Genomic DNA, 24,957 nt, shown 5'->3' with positions numbered 1-24,957 from the left:
AACATTAGACGTCACTTCCGCTACGGCTGCGGACCTATGAGCCTATTGCGGGTGTTGCGTCATCAAACGAAGCCGGAAAAACTTCCGGCCTTGCTGCAAAGGTTGGTCTGGCATTGGAACCGAGTTTAACACTTGGACTCTGAGCGACTGTGTGTCGCAGCGAATGGCTAGAGACCTGATCGGGCCGGCACTGCCGCCAGGCTTCAAGAAGCACGCGACAGTTGAGGACGAGGAGCGGGACCTGAGCCCAGGTAAGCCGCAGCGGGCTCCTGCACTCGGGGGAAGGGCTGGCGAGCACAGCGGAGTGGGCGCGGTCAGCCCAGAGTTGCAAGCTGGGCACAAAGGGAAGTTTGGGGCCTGATCATTATTAAAAAGACAATACAGTCCCAATTGGCGATTAATATGAGCCGGATTGTGCTATGAACCGGGTTGTGCTAACTGACCAATCTTCGTACGGTCGTCTATTTAATTCTTCCATCCACTGTGTAAGAAAAGATCATGGTACATATGATACAAATGGTGACAGCGACTGGAGAATCGGTGCCTAGGTCACACAGCTTGTCTGGGATAAAGCCCAAATTAGATCCTCGTAGCTCTATTCCTTCGGAGTTAGAAGACCCTTACCGAAGATCCTATGCTTCTCTGGTCCCTGGCCTGACTCCCTGGCCTCGTATCCTATCATTGCATCTTTCACACGCAGCCCAGTGCCCACACAGCCCAAGTTTATGCTTCCTCAAGGATAAGTTTCTTTTTCCTGCTCTGGTTGTACGTATATGCCTGACAACTCCAACACATCCTTCCAATCCCGGCTTAAGTGTCACGTCTTCCTGGGGGGGGGGGGTCTTTCTCTGCCCAATCACACTAATATTTAACACATTCTGTTCGAATAACTTGTTGACATGTCAGTAGCCACCATTTCACTATGTCTTGTATCCTTACCATGCAATAAGCACGCCTCTCATTCTTCCGTGCTTTTTCTGTCTTTAATGTTCATTCCAGTTGGTAGGCTGGGAATAACTATAGGTGGGAAAGAACGAAACTGAAAAAATAGTGCAGCTATTTCTAAATCTTATTTTCCTTTTCTGGCTACCCTCCTTCCAGATGTTGGTTCTAGTGTAGCCATTTTTTAAAAAATGTTTTATATTGCCAGGTAGTGGTGGTGCACGCCTTTAAACCCAGCACTTGGGAGGCAGAGGCAAGTGGATATCCGAGTTTGAGGCCAGCATGGTCTACAGAGCGAGTTCCAGGACAGCCAGGACTACACAGAGAAACCCTGTCTCAAACATTTTTTCTTCATTCTTTATTTTATCAAGAAGTATCAATTGAGGTTAAAGAAGTGTGAATAAATTATATTGGGTAAATTCCCTGCAATTTATTTACACATTTTACTAGTAGCAGACATTGAGTAGATTCTGGCTTTTTAACTCTTACAAAGAGTTTTGTGTGTGTGTGTGTGTGTGTGTGTGTGTGTGTGTGTGTGTGTGTCCTATGTTATATCTCAACTTCAGAATCCTACAAATTTACCAAAGTCCTCAGCAAGTGTGGGATCTGATTCTTCCCTGTTCTCTCTAATCATTTTTTCTGTCTTTTTAATCTAGTGTTTTGATACAGTATTCTATGATGTTTTAATTTGCATTTCCTTGTGAGAAATGAAATTAACCATTTTTTTATCACTTTTATCGTTGTGCTATGATAGTCTTTTGCTCATTTTCTGTTGAATTATGTGTCTCATAAACCCTTAGGTTTCATTATTTATATTCATGTGTCTGTGTGTGGGTGTGTTCTCGTGAATACAGGTGCCTGAGGAGGCTAGAAGTTGTGGTGTCCCTTGAAACTGGAGTTACAGGCAATTGGGAGCCTCCTGATATGGGTGCTGAGAACCAAACTTTGGGGCTCTGCAGTGTGCACTCTTAACTACTGGCTGGCCTCATTATGGCATTTTTTAAACAAAATTTCTTTTTGTTGATTCTTCTCCCTATCCCCTCACACCTCTTACATCCTTCACCCTTCACCCATAACTTCCTTTTGCAAGTGTTATATCTCTGGAGGGAAAGGGACCCTGACTGTCAGAAGTCAGGCAATACCTACAGCTGTGACGGCAAGTAACCTGGATGCGTACAGCTGAGAGGAGAAAGGTATCCAGACTTGGGAAGTCAGGCCATACCTGAAGCTGGGTTCTGGTGGGGCATGGTCTCCCCATAGGATGTAGCAATCCTGCTCCCCTCCAAGAGAGAGCCATTACAGCTGAGCTCTGCCCCACTCCCCTAAGGGAGTTTCTGTTGCTTCTCTGCTTCACTCTGCAGAGAGAGTTTCCCAGCAGAGATTCTGCCCTGCTCCAGCGAAAGAAGGGCTCCACCCAAGACTCTTCCAAGAAATTTATTTGGGAAGGAGAAATCCAGGAGAGTGACTGCCTCCGGCAGGGTGGGGAAGGACAGCTGCCAACTGAATGGGCACAGGGCTGATTGGGGCTTCTTGGGGATGGAGGTTTTCCAGGGAGAAGATTTTCAGGGTGGGAACTGGTCAGATTTCACTCCCCTCAGCTTGGACAAGCTCAGATTGGCTAGATTCCGTGCTCAGGAATTGGTTGGTTTTGTGCTCAGTCAGGGGCAGAGTGTGTTTCCCTGGCTCTGCTCTCGGGGCCAGGGTGTGTTCACTGGCTCCGATTCCAGAGCCAAAGTGGGTTTCTTTGGCTCTGGTTTTTTGGCTCTCCTTTTGGAGCCAAAGTATGTTTCTTTCACTGGCTCTGGTTTCAGGGTCAGGGTGGGTTTCTTCGGCTGGCCTTTTTACCCTATACCTTTCCTTTTTCATGTCTAATGTGTGTCCCCCATTTCTCAATACCACTTTTAACCTTGTGGTCTCCTTTCTAGCTTATATCCATACACACCCCATTTATAGATGCACATGTGAACGTTATAAACCAGGCTGCTCCTATCAGAGAGAACATGCTATATTTGCCTCTCGGAAACGGTTACCTCACTATAGAATATTTTCCAGTTATTTCCATTTTCCTGCAACTTTCATGATTTCATTTTTCCTTATTTCATTTTATTCTCAGATGAATAAAATCCCATTGTTGTTTCATACCATATTTCTGTTGTCCATTTATCTCTTGATGGACATTTAGGCTAACTCTACTTCCTCCATGTTGTGAGTAGAGCATCAGTAAACGTGGATGTGCAAGTGTTGCTGTACTGGTAGGAAGACGTTTTTGTCAGCATGACACAGCTTTTGGTCATGGTGCTTCATCACAGCAGTAACTGTAACTAAGACACTAGTTTTTTCTTTCCTGTTCTCATAAACTATTAATCGGATCTACTACATTAGGCATTTTTAAGCATACTTTTCAGTGGCATTAGTTATGGTCATACTTTTTATATAACCACTACCACCATTCATCTCTAAAACTCTTCATGTGTTATGAATGTGTAGTTCTAAGTACCTCCTGTGAGTAGAGTCAAACAGTAGGCATTTCTGTAACTTTCTCTTGCGCTTATCATAATGTCCTTAAGGTTTCTCTATATAACGTTCTTCAGTATTTCCTTCTGGTGAGGATTCCTGGCCTCAAGGTTTAAACCTTGCCAGCCTCATTTAACAGGGCAACAAAGTAACACAGGCAGCTTAGCTAACTAACAATTCATATATTTAGTAAGTGGCAAAGTGCAGATTCAAAGCTGCAGATGCCAACTCTAAAGCCTGCAGCCTTGCCTTCCTTTGTGTTAGACACACTGGCCTCTTTAGCCTGCAGCGTCAGCTTATTCTCTCCATGGAGAACGCACAGCTTGATCTCTTCTGCTGACTTTTTCTCTGTCTAGAGCAGCGGTTCTCAACCTTCCTCATGCTGTGACCCCTTACTACAGTTCCTCATGCTGTGGTGACCCCCAACCATAACATTATTTTCACTGCTACGTCAGAACTGTCATTTTGCTACTGATATGAATTGTGATGTAAATGTCCGGTATGCAGGATATCTGGTATGTGACCCCCCCAAAGGGATTGCGACCTACTGGTTAAGAACTGCTGGTCTAGAATGTTCTTTTGGATTGCTGAATGACCATTGTTGTCTCATCACTTAAGTCTACCCATATGTCTTGTCAGAGCGGCCTTCTGTGGCCACTGTCTTCCAAATTGTCCCTCCACACAGACACATGTTTTTACTCTTTCAACAGCACCTTTTTCCCTGAACTGATCCTTTTGTTTGTTTCTTTAGAAGTATTTACTCCGTCACTGGTGCGTGCATGGGTTGGTAGGTGGATAGTCAGAAGATTCAAGTCCGTAGTAAATGCTAGCTCACTGTGGCTATGAAAAGAAAATGTCAGCCAGGAGAGGAGGACTCATTAAAAGAGTTGTGACACATCCAACCAACGCTGTCCAGTTGCAGGGCCAGCTCTGCCCCCTAATTACAGGAGCAGGAGCAGCAGTTCGGTCTCCTCAGACAGCGATGAGGACAGCAGCTCATTGTCTGGAGAAGACGACGACAGTGGTCCCACTGCCAGGTAAGTCACTAAGTCTACAGTGGAGCCGGCCTCTCACCTCTCCTGAGTCGACGGGAACCAGTCTGTGCCCGCATTTGTGCAGCACAGGGAAAATGGCTTCTCGTATGGCAGGTCACACACTCTACGTCTTCTATAAAGGAAATTATTCTAATTGGGGGTGATGGTGCCCACCTTCAGTCCCAGCACTCCAGAGGCTGAGCCAGGTGGTCTATGTAAGTTGGAGGCCAGCCAGGGCCACATAGTGAGACCCTGTCTCCAAAAAAAAATTAAAAGCAGCTTATGCTAGTAATGTGTGGATATAGAGATACCTAAAGTGAGTGGATGAATTAATGAATTGCTAAGATTTGTGTGTATGGTGCTAGGCAATCAAACCTATGGCCTTGAGCAGGCTAAGCAAGCTCTCTGCCACTGAGCTACGTATTCAGCCCAATAAGGTTTACTATATAGAAACAGTTTTTCCTTAACATATTATTGAAGTAACTAAATATTGTAAATAAGCCCATAGAATTTCTTTTTAAAATTGATAAACAGTGAATGTTCTGTTTAAATACATGATTCCTTTCTAATATAGCTTTACCAGCCATGGGTCAGGTAGATAAGCTGAACCTTTGTTTTTTACAGGTTAATAAGATTTTCGATGCCCTTTTAAGACTATGAGACAGAAAAAGGCAACTTCCAGTGCTTTTGAGAGGGAGAATAGCAGCTGAACTATGCATTTCACTAAAAAGGGCTGAACAGCTGGGCGGTGATGGCGCACGCCTTTAATCCCCGCACTCGGGAGGCAGAGCCAGGCGGATCTCTGTGAGTTCGAGGCCAGCCTGGTCTCCAAAGTGAGTTCTAGGAAAGGCGCAAAGCTACACAGAGAAATCCTGTCTCGAAAAACCAAAAAAAAAAAAAAAAAAGCTGAACAGACCCTGAGATTTTTTTCACTTAGTGTAATCTTCAATTCTTCACAAGGTACAGAATATTGATCTAGTCCTGAAAAATAAATAACTGAAGATAAATTCTAGGAAAAGATTAAGAACTATTGCAATACATATTTTTTAATTTGGCAGGGTTAATTTATTGTTTCAAATGTAGATATCTACTTAAAGTTAATGTTTCCTTTTAAAATTAAAGCTTTTCTTTTTGTAAAAATTTAACATATGTTTAACTTAAGTTATACTACTGTGTTTTCAGAAAACAGAGGCGAAATCAAGATAGAGATGACGACGATGATGGGTTTTTTGGACCAGCCCTTCCTCCTGGATTTAAGAAGCAGGATGACTCTCCTCCAAGGTGAGAATGTATAATGCGTCAGCCAATTTTTTTGAAGTTCATAATACTTTATAGCTTGAGACTGACCCATGATAGCCATCCTTTTAGCTTGGAATGAGTAAGTCTATTAAGTATGTAGCAAGTGAAACTAGAAGACTAAAACAGTAGATATGTATAGCACATCAGCAGACAAGCGCACAACATCCAGCAGGAATGCCTGGAGAAACACTGGGGAAGATATCAGCCAGAGCCCCCGATGGACAAAGAGGAACCGGACAGAACGTCTCCTGGGTAAGACTCCCAGCCAGCCATTCCCTCCCCAGGCACTGTATAGCATGGTAAACAACAGCAAAGTCTTCTGTTTAGGGAAGGTGCTGGGATGATTCCCCCTGAAGCTGTGCTCAAGAACAGTGTTTCTATCCAACCAATTTACTCTCCTTCTGGACTCAGTCCTGACAGTCGGGGAGGGGTGTTTTCTGTTCTCCTTTCCCTGTCTCACAGGGTGGGGGACAAGCCTGTCCCTGCACAAGGGGCTTTGGAGGTCTGAAGACAGACATGCTTGGGTCTGAAATGGGGCCCACCTCCAGAACCCTTCTCCGGGAGCTCAAGCAGCACATGATAATTTATAACATAATGCTTATTACATGCATCCAGTATGTGAGAGCACACAGAAGAGATGGCTGTTTCTTTTTATATTCAGAGTTGAGAATCTCATGTGCCAATTCCTGATTGCCATGTGACTCTGTTTCTTTAAGTATAGCAGGACTACACAGTCCGCTGCCATTTTATGTCATCCCCAGACAGAGAATGCTGTCTACATCTTTAAAGAGGAATGCAACAGATAGAGACGCACGGACGGATGTGGCTCCAGAGGCCTTAAGTAGATAAGTTACGATAAGATAAGGATAGCGAGTTCCTTCCAGAAGAGCTCATTATAGATGGGCCATCTCACCTGAAAGTCTGCAGTCCAAAATGCTTCCAAGTCCCAGACCTCGAGTGCAGCCAGCATGACACCACAGGTCTGCTGCTCAGTATCCACAACCTAGTTTTATGCATATAATTATCACCTAGCATGTCATATGCAGTTGCCTCAGGCTGTTTGCAGAAAGTGTATATGAAACACAAATGAATTTTCACATTTAGACTTGAGACCCTTTCCCCAGGGTTTCTTATTATGTATATATAAAGAGTTCAGATTCTGAAATTTGCAATGCTCATGGCCCAAGATTTTAGATAAGCTGAACCCAACTTGTACTTAGTCTATGGTGGTTTCTCTCTTGAAAGTTGCATCTTGATGCTTTGTCTAGACATTTGCTCATATGCAATGATTTCTGATCTTGTGGGGTTTTTTTATGAAGTTGCCATGTGTGTGAACATGTCTCTGTGTCTGGATGTTTCGTGCCTTCTCTTTGGCTTGTTTTTTCTGCTTGTTTGTTTGTCCTATTCTGGTTTGTTTGTTTTATCTTATTTTATTTTTAGATGCCTGTTTGTTTTTTAATGAGAGAGAATGAAAAGGTGCAGATTTGGGTGGGGAGGTGGGGAGGGTCTGAGAGGAGTCGGGGAGGGGAACCATAATCAAAATATATGGGAAAAAAAATCTATTTTCAATTTTAAAAAAAGGAAAAAAAAGAAAATAGCATTTTGAACAATAAAACCCATGTGTAAAATAAATAGCATATTTTGGAGTTAAAAGCCTCTGATACAACTGTAGAGTGCCATAGCTGTATTACATTTACTATATTTAAATTTTTTATTACATTTTATTTATGGGGGGGGGCATTTGACACCACCGCACATGCGGAGGTCACAGGACAGCTTGTGGGAGTTGGTCCTCTCCTTCCAGTCTCTGAGTCCAGTCAAGAGCCTTTACCCACTGAGCCTTGTCCAGTGTATTTACTATCTTCTGAGATTATGCCACAGATTTTAGCTCCACAAATTCTAAAGTCATAAAATTAATGTCTGTGTAACCCCGGGGAGAATTATACTTAGAAAAAAAGGCTCCCCTTGTAACTTGTAAATGACAGCTAATTGGATCTTTCTGATAATTTGAAATTTTGCCCTTTCGTATATAAAACTATTATACTCAAAAAGGGTTCATGAAGCCAAGACAAGATTATGAAGGGGTCAGAACACTTGACTCTCGATACTCTTTCCCTCTGCCAAGAAGCCTGTCAGAGAGGCTCTAAGTGAACAGGTACCACCTGGAAATCCAGCTGACAACTTGAGTCCCATCTGAGCAGGTAGCACTGACCGGGGAGAACCATGAGGAAAACAATGACTATAGGATCGAAAGTATGAAATGAGAAGAAAGGAGTTTCCTGTATCTTCTCTACAAAAAGGCTTAGTATTGAGGCAATTCTTTCTTGTATTGATGACAGTTCCCTGAGAATGGGGTAGTAATGCTACTCTGAAACTCATGAAATTTGACATTAAAGAGTCCAGGGCTCATACTCCAGTTCAGCCCCTTGCTGGTTGTATTGATCTTGGCTATTAACTTTTCCCAAAGTGCAGTGGCTTACATGGACGAGGGTTGTTTAAGGAACCAAGTGAAATGTGATTCGCATAGTAAGTACCTTCTCCTTCATCTGCGGGCCACAGTGGACCAGCTTCGTTCTTCTGCATCACCATTGGATTGTCAACAAGGACTGTGTAGGTTTGGACTGCTGTGGTGCATTTCCACTGACTGCAGGCAGCTCTTGTATGTACCTGCTGGAGATGTTCTTAGAGGAACACACTTTCTGCCTGAGTAGCTCTGACTGTAGTTATGAGGCCCAGTGGAATTTTCCGTAGATAGCAAATACCAAAACAAGTCAAAGTGCAAGATACCCTCATGAGTACAGTCGGATCAAAAAGATCGAAATGTTTACTTTAGTGTCTAGTTCATGACTCAGCAGGTAAAGGCACTTGTCCTGCAGCCTGAGAACTTGAGTTCAATCCCTGGTTCCACTGACTCCCCCCCGCCCCACGCCATATGCATACTGTGACATACACATGCCCATAAATAAGTGAAATTTTCTTTTCTAAAAAATGAAGTAGAAAACTATTAATATTAGTAAAAATAATGTTCAAAAATTATTTTCAACATTTGTTACTATCTGGCTTTCTTATGATTGTGAACTGTTATTCTGAAAACAGCTTTTTAAAGTCAAGAGGGGATGATAATGGTGTATTTTATTTTCAGGCCTATAATAGGTCCTGCGTTGCCACCCGGTTTTATTAAGTCTCCACAGAAAAGTGATAAAGGCAGAGAGGATTCAGGACAAGTGTCGTCATTCTTCAACTCAGAGGTTTGGAAAGTTTTTGTTTAAAAAATAAAATGTACAACAGACTCAGAACTTGAATGGTGTCTGTAATCATGTGGCTCACATGAGATATGAAACTCCAAATATGCGTCTCTTGACACATTGTCAGCTCACTGTGAGAGTAGAATACCAGGGATGAAATAAAAGCTGTTCTCACGCCTGATAATTTAGCAAAATGAGATTGTCAGGGATTATGGTTTATACTCCTGTCTTTGAAGGGTGGTATTTTTGTTACTTTTCACTTCCTGTCTTAAGAAGTTTCCCTCCAAGACAGAAAGTTTTAGCTGCTGTACAAGGAATATCCTCTGCCTAGGGAATGGTGCCGCCCACCGCCCACGGTGTGTGGCTCCTCCCACCTCGGTTAACACACACACACACACACACACACACACACACACACTCACTCACACTCACACTCACACATGCACAGATGTGCCCACAGGCCAACTTGATTTTGCCAGTCCTCACTGAGGCTCTCCCCGGGTGATTCTACATTATGTCAAGTTGTCATGGCAATCACAGCTAACCATCACCAGTAGTCTACACTATATTCTGAAAATGAGGGAAGTGTGTTTGATATCTAATAAGAGAGCTAGAAGTAAGGTCAGAATGAGATTGGTTAATTTAATAACACCATCTCCAGTTTTCCATCTTTCTGCCCTGTCTTCTTAGGGATGCTAATCCTTCAGCTGAGTGCTTTCTTTAGACCTCTTATGCCTGCAAAAGTCTTCACATTTACATGCAGTTTCCAATGTCCAGACACTGAACATGAATGGATGTTTTCACCCCCGATGGAGGAAGGGAGAACCTTCCAGAAGGTTTCATGTAGGCTCTCTTTATGTTTATTTGATCAGAATTGTATTAGATGCCCATGTGTACATAAGTCTGTCAAGTTAGTGCTAATGAGACCAAAGTGGATGGCTTTGAATTATCCAACTTTCTCCCCCAGGACTTAGAAAAAGGCCAATTTCATGATTCTAAAGAGGCAAATGATGTAGGTTCTTCCAACAATAGAGTAATTATTGGTAGAAACTATTACCACCACAACCACTCCAGAAAAAAGGAAGAGAATGCCAGGGCTTAGAAAGCTTAAACAACATGCCTTCGATCACAGGGCAGGGGCTATGCCAGTGCCCTAGCATGGTGCATAATTTCTGTTGTGACTTTAAGGAAGATACTGGAGCTCAGAGGAGTTCCAGGTTCTCATGTCCCCAGACAAGGAGTTGAGCATCGCCACAGTTTGCTAAGAGAAGACACACACTGCCAACCAGGAGGACAGCCAGTGTCTCGGGTGTGTCTGCTGTGCAGACGTTGGCCCCTGCATCTCATCTGCAGACTCTGGCTTATACCCTTCAGCTTAAACCTACCCCAGGAGCATGAGTCAAGTGCACCTGCAGACACTTTGGAGTGTTCTGTTCCTGTGCCACTTTCCAGATTTAATTGGATGGGGAGGTGTTTAATCTTCCTTTTCACCAACTCATTTCCTTCATACACTGATCTTGCCACCTTTGCCCAGGGCTCTACAGGTGTCTCACTCTCTGCCCTGTTTTCCTGTCTTGAGCTAATAAACCTATGAAGACTAAATAAGTCATCCAGGGTATCAAAATGTTGTCCTGTCCCAGGTTGGGTTTGGGCCTATGATTCTGATTTTCAATTAAGTTGTTATTGCTGTTTGCTTCTCTGATCCTCCATCCAGTTCATGTCTCTCAACAGCATACATGATAATTTGTTTCTAAAAATACCAAGCAAGATGTGATGAAATTTTACTTTCATGAAAACTATCTTTTTAGCTAGATATTAAAATAGTATTAGCATATTCTGTCATCAAACACTGTTTTTATTTGTTCATTGAATTTTTTTCTTTTTTTTGTTTTATTGAGTTTTTTCCCCCCATTGGGCTTTGGTTTTTTGTTTGTCTTTTAAGGCAGGGTCTCTACATAGCCCTGACTATCCTGGAACTTACTGTGTAGACCAGGCAGCCCTCAAACTCACAGAGATCTACTTGTCTCTTCCTCTGACTCTCAAGTGCTGAGATTAAAGACATATGCCACCATGCCTGGCCACAAATACTAATGGTTTTTAAAACTTTAAAAGTTTGTCCTAGGGTCTGGAGAAATAGCTCAGCAGTTGAGAGCATTTGCTGCTATTCCAGAGGACCCGAGTTCAGTTCCCAGGACCCACACTGGGTGTAGTAACTCCACCTCTAGGGAATCCAATACAATCTTCTGACCTCTGTGTGTATCCACATATATGTGGAATATACATACAAAAAACACACATACACATAAATAAAAGCACATCTCTTTTTAAAGGTTCATCATGTATTTTATATTTGCTTACCATATGCCACAAAGGTTTATGTCTAAGGAAATTACAGATACACTTAAGATGATGTTTGTTGGCCAGTGCTTGGTGCACAAGCCAGGCAACCTGAGTACCATCCCTGAAGTGCATGTGAAGATAGAAAGAAAGAAACAGCTCATGGTGTTTTCCTCTGACCTCCACACACACTGGCACATGTGTACACACAGACACACACACACACACACACACTATTTTTTTTTAATTTGGAGATGTTGTGACAGCACAGTTTAGAGGTAAGCTGTCAACACTTAAGGTTGAATCCACAGCAGACGGATTCAAAAGAGAATGGAAAGGCTCTCTGAAAGTACAGAAAACTCTGGTCCTGAAATAACACTGGTTATTCTTAGGTACTAGATATAAAACGAGGTAAGTTCTCTAGTCTTCTTAGTAAACTTAGTCAAAGACCCATTTCCTCAAGAAGAAAGGAAAAAGAATATCATTTCACAGTTTATTGTAAGAAGCAACTGTGGCGTTGGCTGCCAGAGCCCACCACACTTTGTGTGTGTGTGTGTGTGTGTGTGTTTCAGAGTAAGCCACAAGAGCATAAAAGGGATTAAATTTATTAAATTATTTCATTGTACTTCTATGAGTTTAAAAAGAACAGCCCCAGATAGAAAGCTACTGTTGAGTGGTTAAAGGGGAAATGAAAGGGTATAAACAAACTCCTCATCCAGTGACCTCAAAGAATAAAACAAAACAAGGTGTAGAAGCTACCAGGAACTGAAGGACAATCATGTTATTTATTGTAATAAATCTTCTGAGGACAAGGACAAACTATAAGCCTTGGAATATTACAGCATCTCTCCAGAGTCATACCTGGGAACCATCATCAACATGGCTCAGAACAAGATATAGTTCCAACCCATCTCCATTCCTGTATGTCAGCCAAAACACCTTCTATTGGAGGCCCCCAGTGGCCACACTGGGCTGGGATTCAGGGGGTGATTTTCACCATCCTTCTTGACCTCCATTAGGATCTTTCTAGACTTGCTCTTAGTCCTGTAGCCTGCCTTCAGGAGCCCCTCTGCCCACCCACCTGCATTCCCTGGGGACTCTGCCTTGGTGTGGACCCCTGTCCCCCCCACCCAGCTCTTCACAGCCCTTCTTGGCCTTCCCTCCTGGCCCATCTATATTCCTTTCTGTCACTCATCAACCTACAGAAGCAGTGTCTACCAGGGACCCCACAGTCACCACATCTGCCTAAGATCCAGAAAGGGCAAGAGCAACCAGAGAACAGAAAACCCACCCAACAAAGCCAAGACCTGATGTGGACACCAGGAAGTACCTCAAATGTCATAGTTCCAGATGCCTAGATCTTAGTACAAAAACACGAACATGAACAGCCAAGAGAGTATGCCTCCACCAAAGCCAGTAACCCTATTGCTCCAGCCCTGAAAAGTGCAATATAACTGAACACTTAAGACAAGGCCCTTAAAACAGCAACTGTGGATATGGTGGAGGACCTTAAAGAGGGCATGAATGAATGCCTCAGTGAAGTGTGTGAAAATACAAACAGTTGAATGGAATACTGAAAACAGTTCAAGTCATGAAATAGAATTAACACAGAAATAGAATCTCTAAAGAAACTGAAATAAAACTGGAAAAATTTAGGGTGTCAAACAAAAGCCTCAGAGGTAAGCCTCACTGACAGAGTACAAGACATGGGAAAGGAAAATCTCGGGTGTTGAAGACAAGGTAGAAGAAGTGGATAGCTCAGTCAAAGCAATGTTAAATCTAAAGGTGGGGGGGTGACAAGAGGTATCCAGTTATCAGCACTATTTTGTTTTGTGTTTTGTTTTCTGAGACAGGGTTTCTCTCTGTAGCTTTGGAGCCTGTCCTGGACTAGCTCTGTAGACCAGGCTGGCCTCGAACTCACAGAGGCCTGCCTCTGCCTCCCGAGTGTGCCTCCGCCGCCTGGCTTATCAGCACTATTTTGTACCTGCAGTAAATGACGTATGCTGGAAACTGGATTGACAAGTCTGGGTCAGTGTTTGGGGAGCTGTTAATATCATACTTGTTTCATAAGAGCTGATGGTAATACCCTGGTTCACTTGCCATATTCCAAAGAGCTTTTAGTGAACAGAGAAGAAAATAGGTTTCAGATGTGTCATTTCTGACCTATTGGTAATAAATACCAGGAATACTATGTTGAAAACAATTCTAAGGCCAGATCTCTGTCCATCAAGAGAGTTGAAATCCTGGAGATGTGACTCAGTGGCAGAGTCCTTGCCTAACATGTACGAAGCCTAGGTCCCCACCAGCAACAGTATGAATAGAAATAATATAATGAAGTCTGCAATGGCATAGAAAGACAAATGGGACAGTCCACATGCTATGGAGCTGTCATCTTCAAGGAACCCACAGGAAAGCTCACTGTTCAGTGATGGGCTAGCAATATAGTTTTTGTTTGTTTTGTTGTTTATGCATAATCCATTTCAGCTCAATTCCAAGTGGTTTAAGATCATTGTAACCTATTGGTCTCTTCTTAGATTAAAGGATTGTCTTGTTTTAAAAGGAAGCAGAGAGCAGGGACGATGAGGATATTGTTGGACCGATGCCTGCACAAGGACCAGTTAACTACAGCGTAACAACAGAGTTTGAAAGAAGGGCCCAGAGAATGAAGGAAAAATTAACCAAAGGAGATGACGTAGGTTTTCCAAGTTGTTTTTGCCGATTTATTTTATGTGTATGGGTGTTTTGCCTGTGTGTATGCATGTGTACCACACGCATGCCTGCTGTCTGAAGAAGTTAGAAGAGGGAGAAACTAGAACCGGAGTCACAAATGGTGGTGAGCAGCCGTGTGGGTGTGAAGAACTGAACCTGCAGCCGTGTGGGTGTGAAGAACTGAACCTGCATCCTCTACAGAAGCAGCAAGTGCTCTTAACATCAGAGCCAACTCTCTACCCCTAGAAAGTAGCATAGATTATATACTTACATACATGCACACATACACACATACATGCATACAGTTTTTGTCTTTTGTTTTGAAACAGTCTCACTTTGTAGCCCTGGCTAGCCTAGAACACCCTATGTAGCCAACACTAGCCTCGAACACATACATAGAAACCCACTTGCCTCTGTCTCCCCAGAGCCAGAACTAAAGGCCAGTGCCACCATGTGCAGACACTACTTTGTTTTCAACTTTATTTCTTATCCAGGATTCATCTAAACCAATTACAAGAGAGTCGTGGATGACAGAGCTTCCTCCAGAAATGAAAGACTTTGGTCTTGGGCCGAGAACCTTTAAGAGAGGAGCTGATGACAGATCCGGAGACCGCTCCATTTGGACAGACACCCCAGCTGACCGGGAAAGGAAAGCTAAGGTAGCAGGGATTTTTATTCTTGTTTTTTTTGTTGTTGTTCATGTATTGTGTCTAGTTTGGCTTGAACTTGCAAAGATACAAAATGAAATTATTGAAGGGTACTGATGATATAGGGTTTTGAGGACAACAGGACAGTTGTACATGACCCAAGGACTTGGGTTGGTGGCTCTGAGTTCATTGGCTCACACTAGTGAGGGTTGAAAGCACCAGTACTGATGGCATTATGCCATCAGTGGAAGCAAGCTTTATTCAGGAGAATTACAGAGATGTGAGAAATGAAGGAAAGGATGAAATGAAAGAAAATTAGAACTTTTGAGAGTAATGGGGGTTTCCAGGAACTTTCTTGTCTCAGTTTTTTATATGGCAAAGACTAGACAGGGGCTGAATAATTTCTTTGAGGTTGGTTAGTTCTCTAGGCTATCATGAAGGTAATAGATAGCGCATGTGCTCTATGCATGTTTCTTGGTCCAGCCTGAGAGATGTGCTGTTTATGTGTCTGCCCACCTAGCCAGGGATAGTCAAGCCTCCCTTTGTCCCTCTCTGACTTAGACTCTATTAGCCATTGACCTTGACTGTCACTGGTTGCTGTTTCTCACTCTATCTTTCCAAGTGTTTCAGGTTGTACCAGGCCTTTTCTTTTGGGCCACCAACAGGCTCCCAGATCATAACACGGAGCTTCTTATTAGTTATGAATGCTCAGCCTTAGGCTCATTTCTTGCTAGTTCTTGTAACTTAGCCTGTTTCTCTTCATCTGTGTTTTGCCTTGGGGCTTTTTACCTTCCTTTCCTCCTGTATCTCCCCTTCCTTTCCTTCTGTATCTCCCCTGCCTTTCCTTCTGTATCTCCCCTGCCTTTCCTCCTGTATTTCCCCTTCCTTTCCTTCTGTATCTCCCCTGCCTTTCCTTCTGTATCTCCCCTGCCTTTCCTCCTGTATTTCCCCTTCCTTTCCTTCTGTATCTCCCCTGCCTTTCCTTCTGTATCTCCCCTGCCTTTCCTCCTGTATTTCCCCTTCCTTTCCTTCTGTATTTCCCCTTCCTTTCCTTCTGTATTTCCCCTTCCTTTCCTTCTGTATTTCCCTTTCCTTTCCTTCTGTATCTCCCCTGCCTTTCCTCCTGTATTTCCCCTTCCTTTCCTTCTGTATCTCCCCTTCCTTTCCTTCTGTATCTCCCCTTCCTTTCCTTCTGTATTTCCCCTTCCTTTCCTTCTGTATTTCCCCTTCCTTTCCTTCTGTATCTCCCCTTCCTTTCCTTCTGTATCTCCCCTTCCTTTCCTTCTGTATCTCCCCTTCCTTTCCTCCTGTATCTCCCCTTCCTTTCCTTCTGTATCTCCCTTTCCTTTCCTTCTGTATCTCCCCTTCCTTTCCTTCTGTATTTCCCCTTCCTTTCCTTCTGTATCTCCCCTGCCTTTCCTTCTGTATTCCCTCCTTCCTTCTTTCCCCTTCCTTTCCTTCTGTATTTCCCCTTCCTTTCCTTCTGTATCTCCCCTGCCTTTCCTTCTGTATTTCCCCTTCCTTTCCTTCTGTATTTCCCCTTCCTTTCCTTCTGTATCTCCCCTTCCTTTCCTTCTGTATTTCCCCTTCCTTTCCTTCTGTATCTCCCCTTCCTTTCCTTCTGTATTTCCCCTTCCTTTCCTTCTGTATTTCCCCTTCCTTTCCTTCTGTATTTCCCCTTCCTTTCCTTCTGTATCTCCCCTGCCTTTCCTCCTGTATTTCCCCTTCCTTTCCTTCTGTATCTCCCCTGCCTTTCCTTCTGTATCTCCCCTTCCTTTCCTTCTGTATCTCCCCTTCCTTTCCTTCTGTATCTCCCCTTCCTTTCCTTCTGTATTTCCCCTTCCTTTCCTTCTGTATCTCCCCTTCCTTTCCTTCTGTATTTCCCCTTCCTTTCCTTCTGTATCTCCCCTTCCTTTCCTTCTGTATCTCCCCTGCCTTTCCTTCTGTATCTCCCCTGCCTTTCCTTCTGTATTTCCCCTTCCTTTCCTTCTGTATTTCCCCTTCCTTTCCTTCTGTATCTCCTCTTCCTTTCCTTCTGTATTTCCCCTTCCTTTCCTTCTGTATCTCCCCTTCCTTTCCTTCTGTATCTCCCCTTCCTTTCCTTCTGTATTTCCCCTTCCTTTCCTTCTGTATCTCCCCTTCCTTTCCTTCTGTATCTCCCCTTCCTTTCCTTCTGTATTTCCCCTTCCTTTCCTTCTGTATCTCCCCTTCCTTTCCTTCTGTATTTCCCCTTCCTTTCCTTCTGTATCTCCCCTGCCTTTCCTTCTGTATCTCCCCTTCCTTTCCTTCTGTATCTCCCCTTCCTTTCCTTCTGTATCTCCCCTTCCTTTCCTTCTGTATTTCCCCTTCCTTTCCTTCTGTATCTCCCCTTCCTTTCCTTCTGTATCTCCCCTTCCTTTCCTTCTGTATCTCCCCTTCCTTTCCTTCTGTATCTCCCCTTCCTTTCCTTCTGTATTTCCCCTTCCTTTCCTTCTGTATTTTTTCCTTTCTTTCCTTCACTGCTTTTCGTGTCTGGGCAGCAGGTGTCTGCTGGCCCTGGGCGTACCCCTCTCTTTCTCCCTCATTCTCTTCTTCTCCTCCTCTAGATTCCTCCTATTTACTCTCTCTGTCCTCCAGCCCCACCTGTCCTTTTCCTGCCCAGCTATTGGCCATTCAGCTTTTTCTTAGACCAATCAGGTACCTTAGCCAGCAAGGTGAAACAGCATCACATCTTTATATAATTAAACAAAGGCAGCAGGAACAAATGTAACACATCTTTGCCTAGTTAAAATAATATTCCACAACATCAGGCGCTGTTAATTATACCAAGTGCTGTTTGTTCTCACAGCCACCAAGAAGTACCACAGAGTAATCTAAGGGTGTGTGTGTGTGTGTGTGTGTGTGTGTGTGTGTGTGTGTGTGTGTGTGTGTGTGTGTGTTGGAGTGTTTGTTTTGTTTGGTTTCTGTTATGGTGCATCCTCTTTGACTTTGTGTCACACGCCTTTGCTGTTCTCGCTTCTGTTAGTTCCAGTTTCTTGGATTTTTCTACATAGACACTCATTGCATCGTTGAATGACAGTGTCCTTTTCTTTTTCTTCCTTCATTCCTTCCTTTCTTTTCTTTTCCTTTTTTTTTTTTTTTTTTGGTCGATATGTATACCCTTTTTAGTTTTTCTTTTACTGTTTTTGAAATCAGACAGTGGAAGATTTCTTGTGTGTTACTTTCCTACATTCTGTCTTGAGTTTCTTCTGGGTTACTGGGAAGGTTTGGTTTGTCCTCTTTCTTAGGAAAATCACAGCCTCTCTGCACTAACTGATTCCTTCCCAAGTATGCAGCTATTTATGACTGGGAGGAATTCAACCAACCTGGCTTTAGTTCAGTTTCTTGTCATTTAATCTAAGTAAAATTAATAGTATCTGTTTCTAATTCTATTTTAAATGATGTTGTTATGTTCATTCTTCAGGAAATGCAAGAAGCAAGGAAGTCATTCAGTAAGAAAGATGAAGAAAATATATTGTCAGGAAGGGATAAGAGATTGGCTGAGCAAGTGTCCTCATACAACGTAAGTAAGAAAATAAAATACATAAAGACATAAGTAATCTCTTCTCACTCTTGGTCTCTTTCCCACTTGGTTTGGTTTTGTGCTGGGATTTCACTACATAGCCCAGGCTGCCCTCTGACTCCCACTCCAGGGCGTGCTGGTCTCATGCTTTTCTGTCTTTGGGGTTTTTTCTTCTGTTTGGTCTTGGTTTTGGTTTTTCAAGGCAGGGTTTCTCTGTGTAGCCCTGCCTGTCCTAGAACTTGTTCTGTAGACCAGGCTGGCCACGAACTCACAGCGATCCACCTGCCTCTGCCTCTCAAGTGCTGGGATTAAAGGCGTGCGGTGCATCTCCTACCTCCTAGCATAGTTCTATTGTTTCTCTCTCTCTCTCTCTCTCTCTCTCTCTCTCTCTCTCTCTCTCTCTCTCTCTCTCTCTCATTTGAAATCAGCCTTATTCTGATTCTAAACAAAAAGAATGGGGTGACAGTAACAAGCAGGAACTCCCCACTGAATGTTGTCATGTGCTCTAGCATTCTTATCTTTGAAATTCAGGCAGGAAACAACCGTGTTCCAAACAGCTAGACATGCAAAACAGGGACGGTGTGTTTTAACCGCCACATTCACTCCGAAGCCCCTCCATCTCCCTCAGCACCCCAGTGAAGTACATGATCTGCTCAGCTAACTAAAGCAGCGCACACGCTGCACCGCTGACGTCACAGGACAGTTGCCTCACTGGTCCTGTGATGCAGGGCTCCAGCTTCACTTTCTCACAGGTGAGCATACGTACCAGGGAGGGCAGTTGTTTGACAGCCTCGAGCTCATGCTAAGTTGTGCTGTGCTGCCGGAGCCGGGTCCATGACCACCTCAGGTGGTACAAGAGCAGGCGTGGCAACAGACCCCCAGTTAGGGTCTCCAGTGAGCTTTCTGGCAAGGCAGAGGAAAGACTCTTCAAAGTTGGAATTACTTTTGGCAGAAATGTCATAGTACTGAAGATTCTTACTTCAGTGGGAGACAGTAGATTTTGCCTTCACTTTCCTGTGTTAATTAATATCCACTTTGTTGCCACATAATACAGTGGGGATGTTTTCACACACATACCAGATCACTGTGCCAGTTAGGTACATTCTTGTAACTCTTGATGTTACATCAAACATTAGAATGGCACACTGGCTTGGTAGTAGCCATCGCACAGGCCCCCAAACTTCTTCCAGCCGACTATGTCCTACATCTTCAACTTGATGGGTCCTCTGTTGGTCTAGAACACAAGTGGGTACAGCTCCATGGCCAGGGTGTCTGCATACTTCTTCTTGAACTCTCATCAAGTGGTACATCAAAAGTGTCTTCTTTCCAGGGCCACAGTCAGCCACCAGGATGAGCTTGACCCAGGCCTGCAGCTCTCCCTGGTAGCTGTGGTGGTCCGTCTCTCTCTTTTTACAACCTCCTTTCACTTAAAACACTTCTATGCCCCCGTCCTGAACAGTACTTGACTCTGTGGTCTGTGAACGTTTGTATAAGATCCTTCTGTATATTTGATAAGTTGTTTTTAACTTTTAAATCTTACTAAGTTTTAATCAAAAGTTTAATTCCCATCGGGCAGTGGTGGCGTACGCATTTAATCGCAGTGCTTGGGAGGCAGAGGCAGATGGATCTCTGTGAATTTTAGGCTAACCTGGTCTACAGCACTCGTTCCAGGCCAGCCAAGGCTACTGGATTAAAAAATAAACTCAAAGTTTAATTACTAAGGGGCAATTTGTTCAGAAAGCAAGAGCCTGTTTACTCATAGAGATCCTTAGTGTATAACTTTTAACATTATAAACAAATTTGGAATGTTTGGTGGGAAGATTTGTAGGAGAAAAAACTTTAAAACACAATTCAATCTCAATTTATAAACTAAGGTCACCATTCATTTAACAGTTTTTCATTTTTGTTATAATTTCTCTGAACTCTCAAAAACTAGGGAGTGGTCTATCTCAAAGAACAAGTATCAATTCCTGAACCCATTGGCCCCAAAAGGCCTTGGGTGTATAGGAAAATTACCTGTGTTCCAGATGTTTGAGTTAATGAAAATCGTGTAAGAACTGATTTCTTTGCCATGTGTTGACTGGAACCATAATCAGTAAAGCACACATGAAACGTTTTTTGGAAACTACCAAGGCTTGGCCCATCTGAAACGTTCACATAAGCCGCAGGATCAGGAGTCAAGTCCCAGTAGAGCTGGAAGAACTGTAGCCATCTAGACATGCTCTCTGCATTCAGACTAATCTAAAAGACATACCTGGGAAACAAAAATCCAAAGAGGAAATGAAAATATAAATTGGAATATGTAGACCTGAAAAATAAACATAATTTGTTGAAACATGTGGGACACAAGTATGTAGCCAGAATGGGTTGTCTTAGGAAGAATGCCTTAAAATTCATTAGCTAGATCTCTCCAAGCCAATATTTCTTATAAAACCAGATGCCTACAGTGTGACGCTGGAAACATGTCTACCCCACAAAGTAGAACATTATTTGCAGTAGCCTCAGGAAGATGCAAAAATATCAACAGAAGGAAATTCATGACAGCTATCACTATAACAGCATAGGTATTCACCAATGAGAGAAAGAAAACCCAGGGACATAAATGAAATACTCGGCATAAAATGTAACAAATTACAAGTGAGTGCAGCAGAGGGGTGAGTCAGTCATTACCCACGTTACAGAATCTGACGCAGCAGGAAGCATTCATCATTGGGTGCAGCTGGATGTGCAGAGTAAGTGTTCTGTCCAGGGGTGGCTGTTGGAATAGGCGTGTTGACAGCGTTTACTCAGGAATAACACTCAGCTTCCTAGAGAAATGGAAACGGCCAAGATCCTCATGGGGATTTGAATTCAAAAACATCAGTGAATTTACACCTATATCTGTGCATCCCATTGCATTTTTAGGAAAATAACTAAGTATTGAGTCGGGCTAATGAATGTGTGCTGGCATGTTTAGGGAGCATGCAATGATGTCTGCCATTTACTTTTAAATATACCCAAGAAATGAAATTTCTAAATTTGTGTGAGATTCTGATTACTATGAGATTTACTGTTCAAAGTAGCGATAATAGTCTTTTTTATTAAATTTTTTTCATTTATTTTACAAACACAGTGATCCTCCCTCCTCTCATCCCATTCCCTCTATCTACCCCCCCCATCCACTCCTCCTTCATCTTCAATCAAAAACAGGCAGGCCTCCCATGGGCATGAACAAAGCATGGCACATCAAGTTGAGGCAGTTCCTCCCCCTGCATCAAGGCTAGGTGAGGTTCCAGCATAGGGAACAGGTGTCCAAAACCCAGCTCCAGAGTCGTAAGATGAAGCTCCTGTGTAAGCTTTTCAAAAGCTGTGAAAAGCCATCCTAGGGACAATGAGATGGCTCAGTGGGTAATGGCGCCCACCTCCAAGCCTGATGACCTAAGTCTGATCCCTGGGATCCACATGGTGGACAGAGAGAACCAACTCCATTAGTCGTCCTCTGAGTTCCTCATACACAAAATAAAGAATGTGGAAGCCATAGTATTCAAGATCAGTTGCTCTCAATTTCATAAATTGTTAGAAAATGCAGGCATGTTTTTTGTTTTGGTGCTGGGAATTGAACCTAGGTCTTTGTATATGCTACACATATACACTCTACCACTGAGCTATACCCTAGCTGTCATTGTTTTTCTCTGCTGAGAAGTACTTCATTGTGTATAATGTACCACATTTTCTTAATCCATTCTTCAGTTGACAGGCGTCTAGGTTGTTTCCAGGTTCTGGCTATTACAAATAACGCTGCTATGAACATAGTTGAGCATGTCTTTGTGGTATGGTTGAGCATTCCTTGGGTATATGCTCAAGAGTGGTATGGCTGGGTCTTGAGGTAGTTCGGTTCCCAATTTTCTGAGAAACCGCCATACTGACTTCCACAGTGGTTGTACAAGTTTGCATTCCCACCAACAGTGGAGGAGTGTTCCCTTTGCTCCGCATCCTCTCCAACATCGACTGACTATCATTAGTGGGTTTTTGTTTTGTTTTGTTTTGTTTTTTCTGGAGCTGAGGACCGAACCCAGGGCCTTGCGCTTGCTAGGTAAGCACTCTACCACTGAGCTAAATCCCCAACCCTGACATTAGTGTTTTTGATCATAGCCATTCTGACAGGTCATTTTGATTTGCATTTCTCTGATGATTAAGGATGTTGAGCATTTCTTTAAATGTCTTTCAGCCATTTAATTGGATTGTTCAGCATTTTGATGTCTAGTTTCTTGAGTTCTTTATATATTTTGGAGATCAGTCCCCTGTCAGATGTGGGGTTGGTAAAGGTCTTTTCCCATTCTGTAGGCTGTCTTTTTGACTTATTGACCATGTCTTTTGCCCTGCAAAAGCTTCTCAGTTCAAGAGGTCCCATTTATTAATTGTTGTTGGCACTACACTCTTATAGGAAATATGTACAATAGAAACCACTATATTGTAACTCCTGTTCCAGGATCTCCAATGCCCTCTTCTGGCCCCTGTGGACTCTTTCACACACATAGTACACAGAAACCCAATTCAGGACCACACACATACACATGTATTCTTTTCATCTTTGTAAAAAGACTAACTAAATGACAATCGTTGTGACTAGCCTTAAAATGGCTCCAGGTTTACCTGGTCTTGGACACGATTCTGGGCAGCACTGGGCATGTGCACATCCACCCAGCTTTGAGGCTGCTGATGTGCACTGTGATCATCTTCTCCATCCCTGCCTGGTCACTGCATCCCAGGCTAGTCTACTCAGGTCCACAGCAAATCCCTACTTTATCAAACCAATTGTCTTTGTACAGCCCTGTCTGAAAATGGTATCTAGATAGACCTGAAAGTGTGAGTGAGCATCAGCCTAAGAGGAGAAGGGGAGTGAGGGAGGTTGGAGAAAAGAGACAAGCAGACCGTGGGCGAAGCAAACATCCTTCAGCTCTGGCCATGCACCATCTACACAGGCCTAGAATCCGGTCGCTTCTGTGCTCTTACTTCACTTCTGTTTTGGCTTCTGCCGGTGTGTCGCGCCCGCCTCGACCAGCAAGGAAGACGCGACACCGGGATCCTTCTCATTACAGTTTAATCAGACCTTTGATTAGTTACATTGTGTCTCTCTCGCTGGGGCAAGCCTCTCCCAGCACCTAAGTAGGGCTGGGCTGCCAACCCCAAGCAGCCACGTGGGCACTGTCCACAGGTTCACGCATATGCCAGCAACACACGAATCCAGCCATAGCCAAATAAGGAGCTGTTTACCATAAAGAGTGTTTGCCATCGGGAAGGCAGAGGGTAGAAGCCAGCACCATCTTTAGGGTGCAGCTACACGCGGCTCTCTACACCGGTGCCTTTGCCTCTTTCTACCTGAATGGCTTCAGGGACCAGGGCATCTGTGAGGTGGGAATTAAATTGCTCACTCTTTCATACCCCTCTTCTTGGTTTATATTCCCGTTAGGACTTAGTAACCATAACAACTGCTACCTTGCTTTCCTACTCTTTGCTGCATGTAGCTAATAGATGTCTTCGCTCCTGCTGGGTCGTATTTCCCACAGCTGCACGTTTTCCTCACAGATGCTGTCTTGGATCCAGAAACCCCATCAGGGTTATAAACATCTCTCATCACGTGCACCAGTGCAGTGTGCTTCATGGTTGTAGACTGTCTATGACCTGTGTGAGCCAAGGTTTTTATTTCTGTTCTCCTGCTCTCCCTAGGAATCAAAAAGATCAGAATCCCTCATGGACATTCACCATAAAAAGTTAAAGAATAAGGCTGCTGAAGATAAAAACAAGCACCAAGAGAGAACGCCATTTGATCGTGATAAAGATCTCAAGGTTAATCGGTTTGATGAGGCTCAGAAGAAAGCCCTGATAAAGAAATCCAGAGAACTAAATACCCGGTTTTCACATGGCAAAGGCAACATGTTTTTATAAGTGAGTGCACTTCAGTGAGGAGCACACATACTGATCAGTCTGACCCCCTCCAAGTACCCTTGTCTATAGTAATTATGTGCACTAATACTTCTCCTTTTGTAATAAAGTAAATTGAGAGTCTACATTTTTATAAATGTGACTGTTGAAAAGTTAGGGGTAAATGTGGTTAACTGGAAAAATAGCTTTGTCTTCACAATAGCCTAACAGGACATTGCTGTTAAAAAGCTTAGGGTTCCAGTGAAGAGATATGGTACTTCACAGAGTGTGATGTGCAACTTGACGGTTCGTGGGCTCCATTAGAGAGAAGAGAAAGGTTTTTTTGGCATTTGTGTGTGTGTGTTTGTTTGTTCATTTGCTTGTTTGTTTTTCGAGACAGGGTCTCACTGTGTAGTCTTGGCTGGCCTGGAACTCACTATGTAGACCAGCAGGCTGGCCTCAAACTCACATAGATCCACCTGCCTCTGCCTCCCAAGCCCTGGGATTAAAGGCGAGTGCCAGCAAACCCTGTTCATTGAACAAGATCACAATTGCGGGGTTGGGGATTTAGCTCAGTGGTAGAGCGCTTGCCTGGCAAGCGCAAGGCCCTGGGTTCGAACCTCAGCTCCAGGGAAGCCTTTATAAGTTTTTACAACCAGTGTACCATTTACCCATGGTCCTGTCTGATGAAGGTTGTGATGTCAGTTAAAGAACTGTGGGAATGAGGATGCTTCCTGAGTTCCTCATGATCTGTAGCAGTATGAAATGGACTCAATATTCGGGTGGGA

General features: G+C 43.5%; 1 protein-coding gene and 1 pseudogene across 1 annotated transcript; one reads left to right on the top strand and one right to left on the bottom strand.

Moving 5' to 3' along the window:
* The first annotated feature begins 61 nt into the window (after positions 1 to 61).
* Positions 62 to 24,538, top strand: Gpalpp1 (GPALPP motifs containing 1). Its single transcript, XM_036199965.1, has 8 exons — positions 62 to 251; positions 4,373 to 4,493; positions 5,673 to 5,771; positions 8,932 to 9,037; positions 13,932 to 14,063; positions 14,575 to 14,739; positions 18,170 to 18,268; positions 23,975 to 24,538. Exons 1-8 carry the CDS (start codon positions 164 to 166, stop codon positions 24,191 to 24,193), a joined length of 1,029 nt encoding a protein of 342 aa, XP_036055858.1. The 5' UTR covers positions 62 to 163; the 3' UTR covers positions 24,194 to 24,538.
* On the bottom strand, positions 19,015 to 23,909 carry LOC118591144 (annotated as a pseudogene).
* Positions 24,539 to 24,957: the final 419 nt, after the last annotated feature.

Source organism: Onychomys torridus, chromosome 9 (assembly GCF_903995425.1).
Source record: "Onychomys torridus chromosome 9, mOncTor1.1, whole genome shotgun sequence".
Classification (NCBI taxonomy): domain Eukaryota; kingdom Metazoa; phylum Chordata; class Mammalia; order Rodentia; family Cricetidae; genus Onychomys; species Onychomys torridus.
The sequence above is the reverse complement of the archived record's forward strand: the minus strand, read 5'-3'. Positions and strand labels throughout refer to the sequence as shown.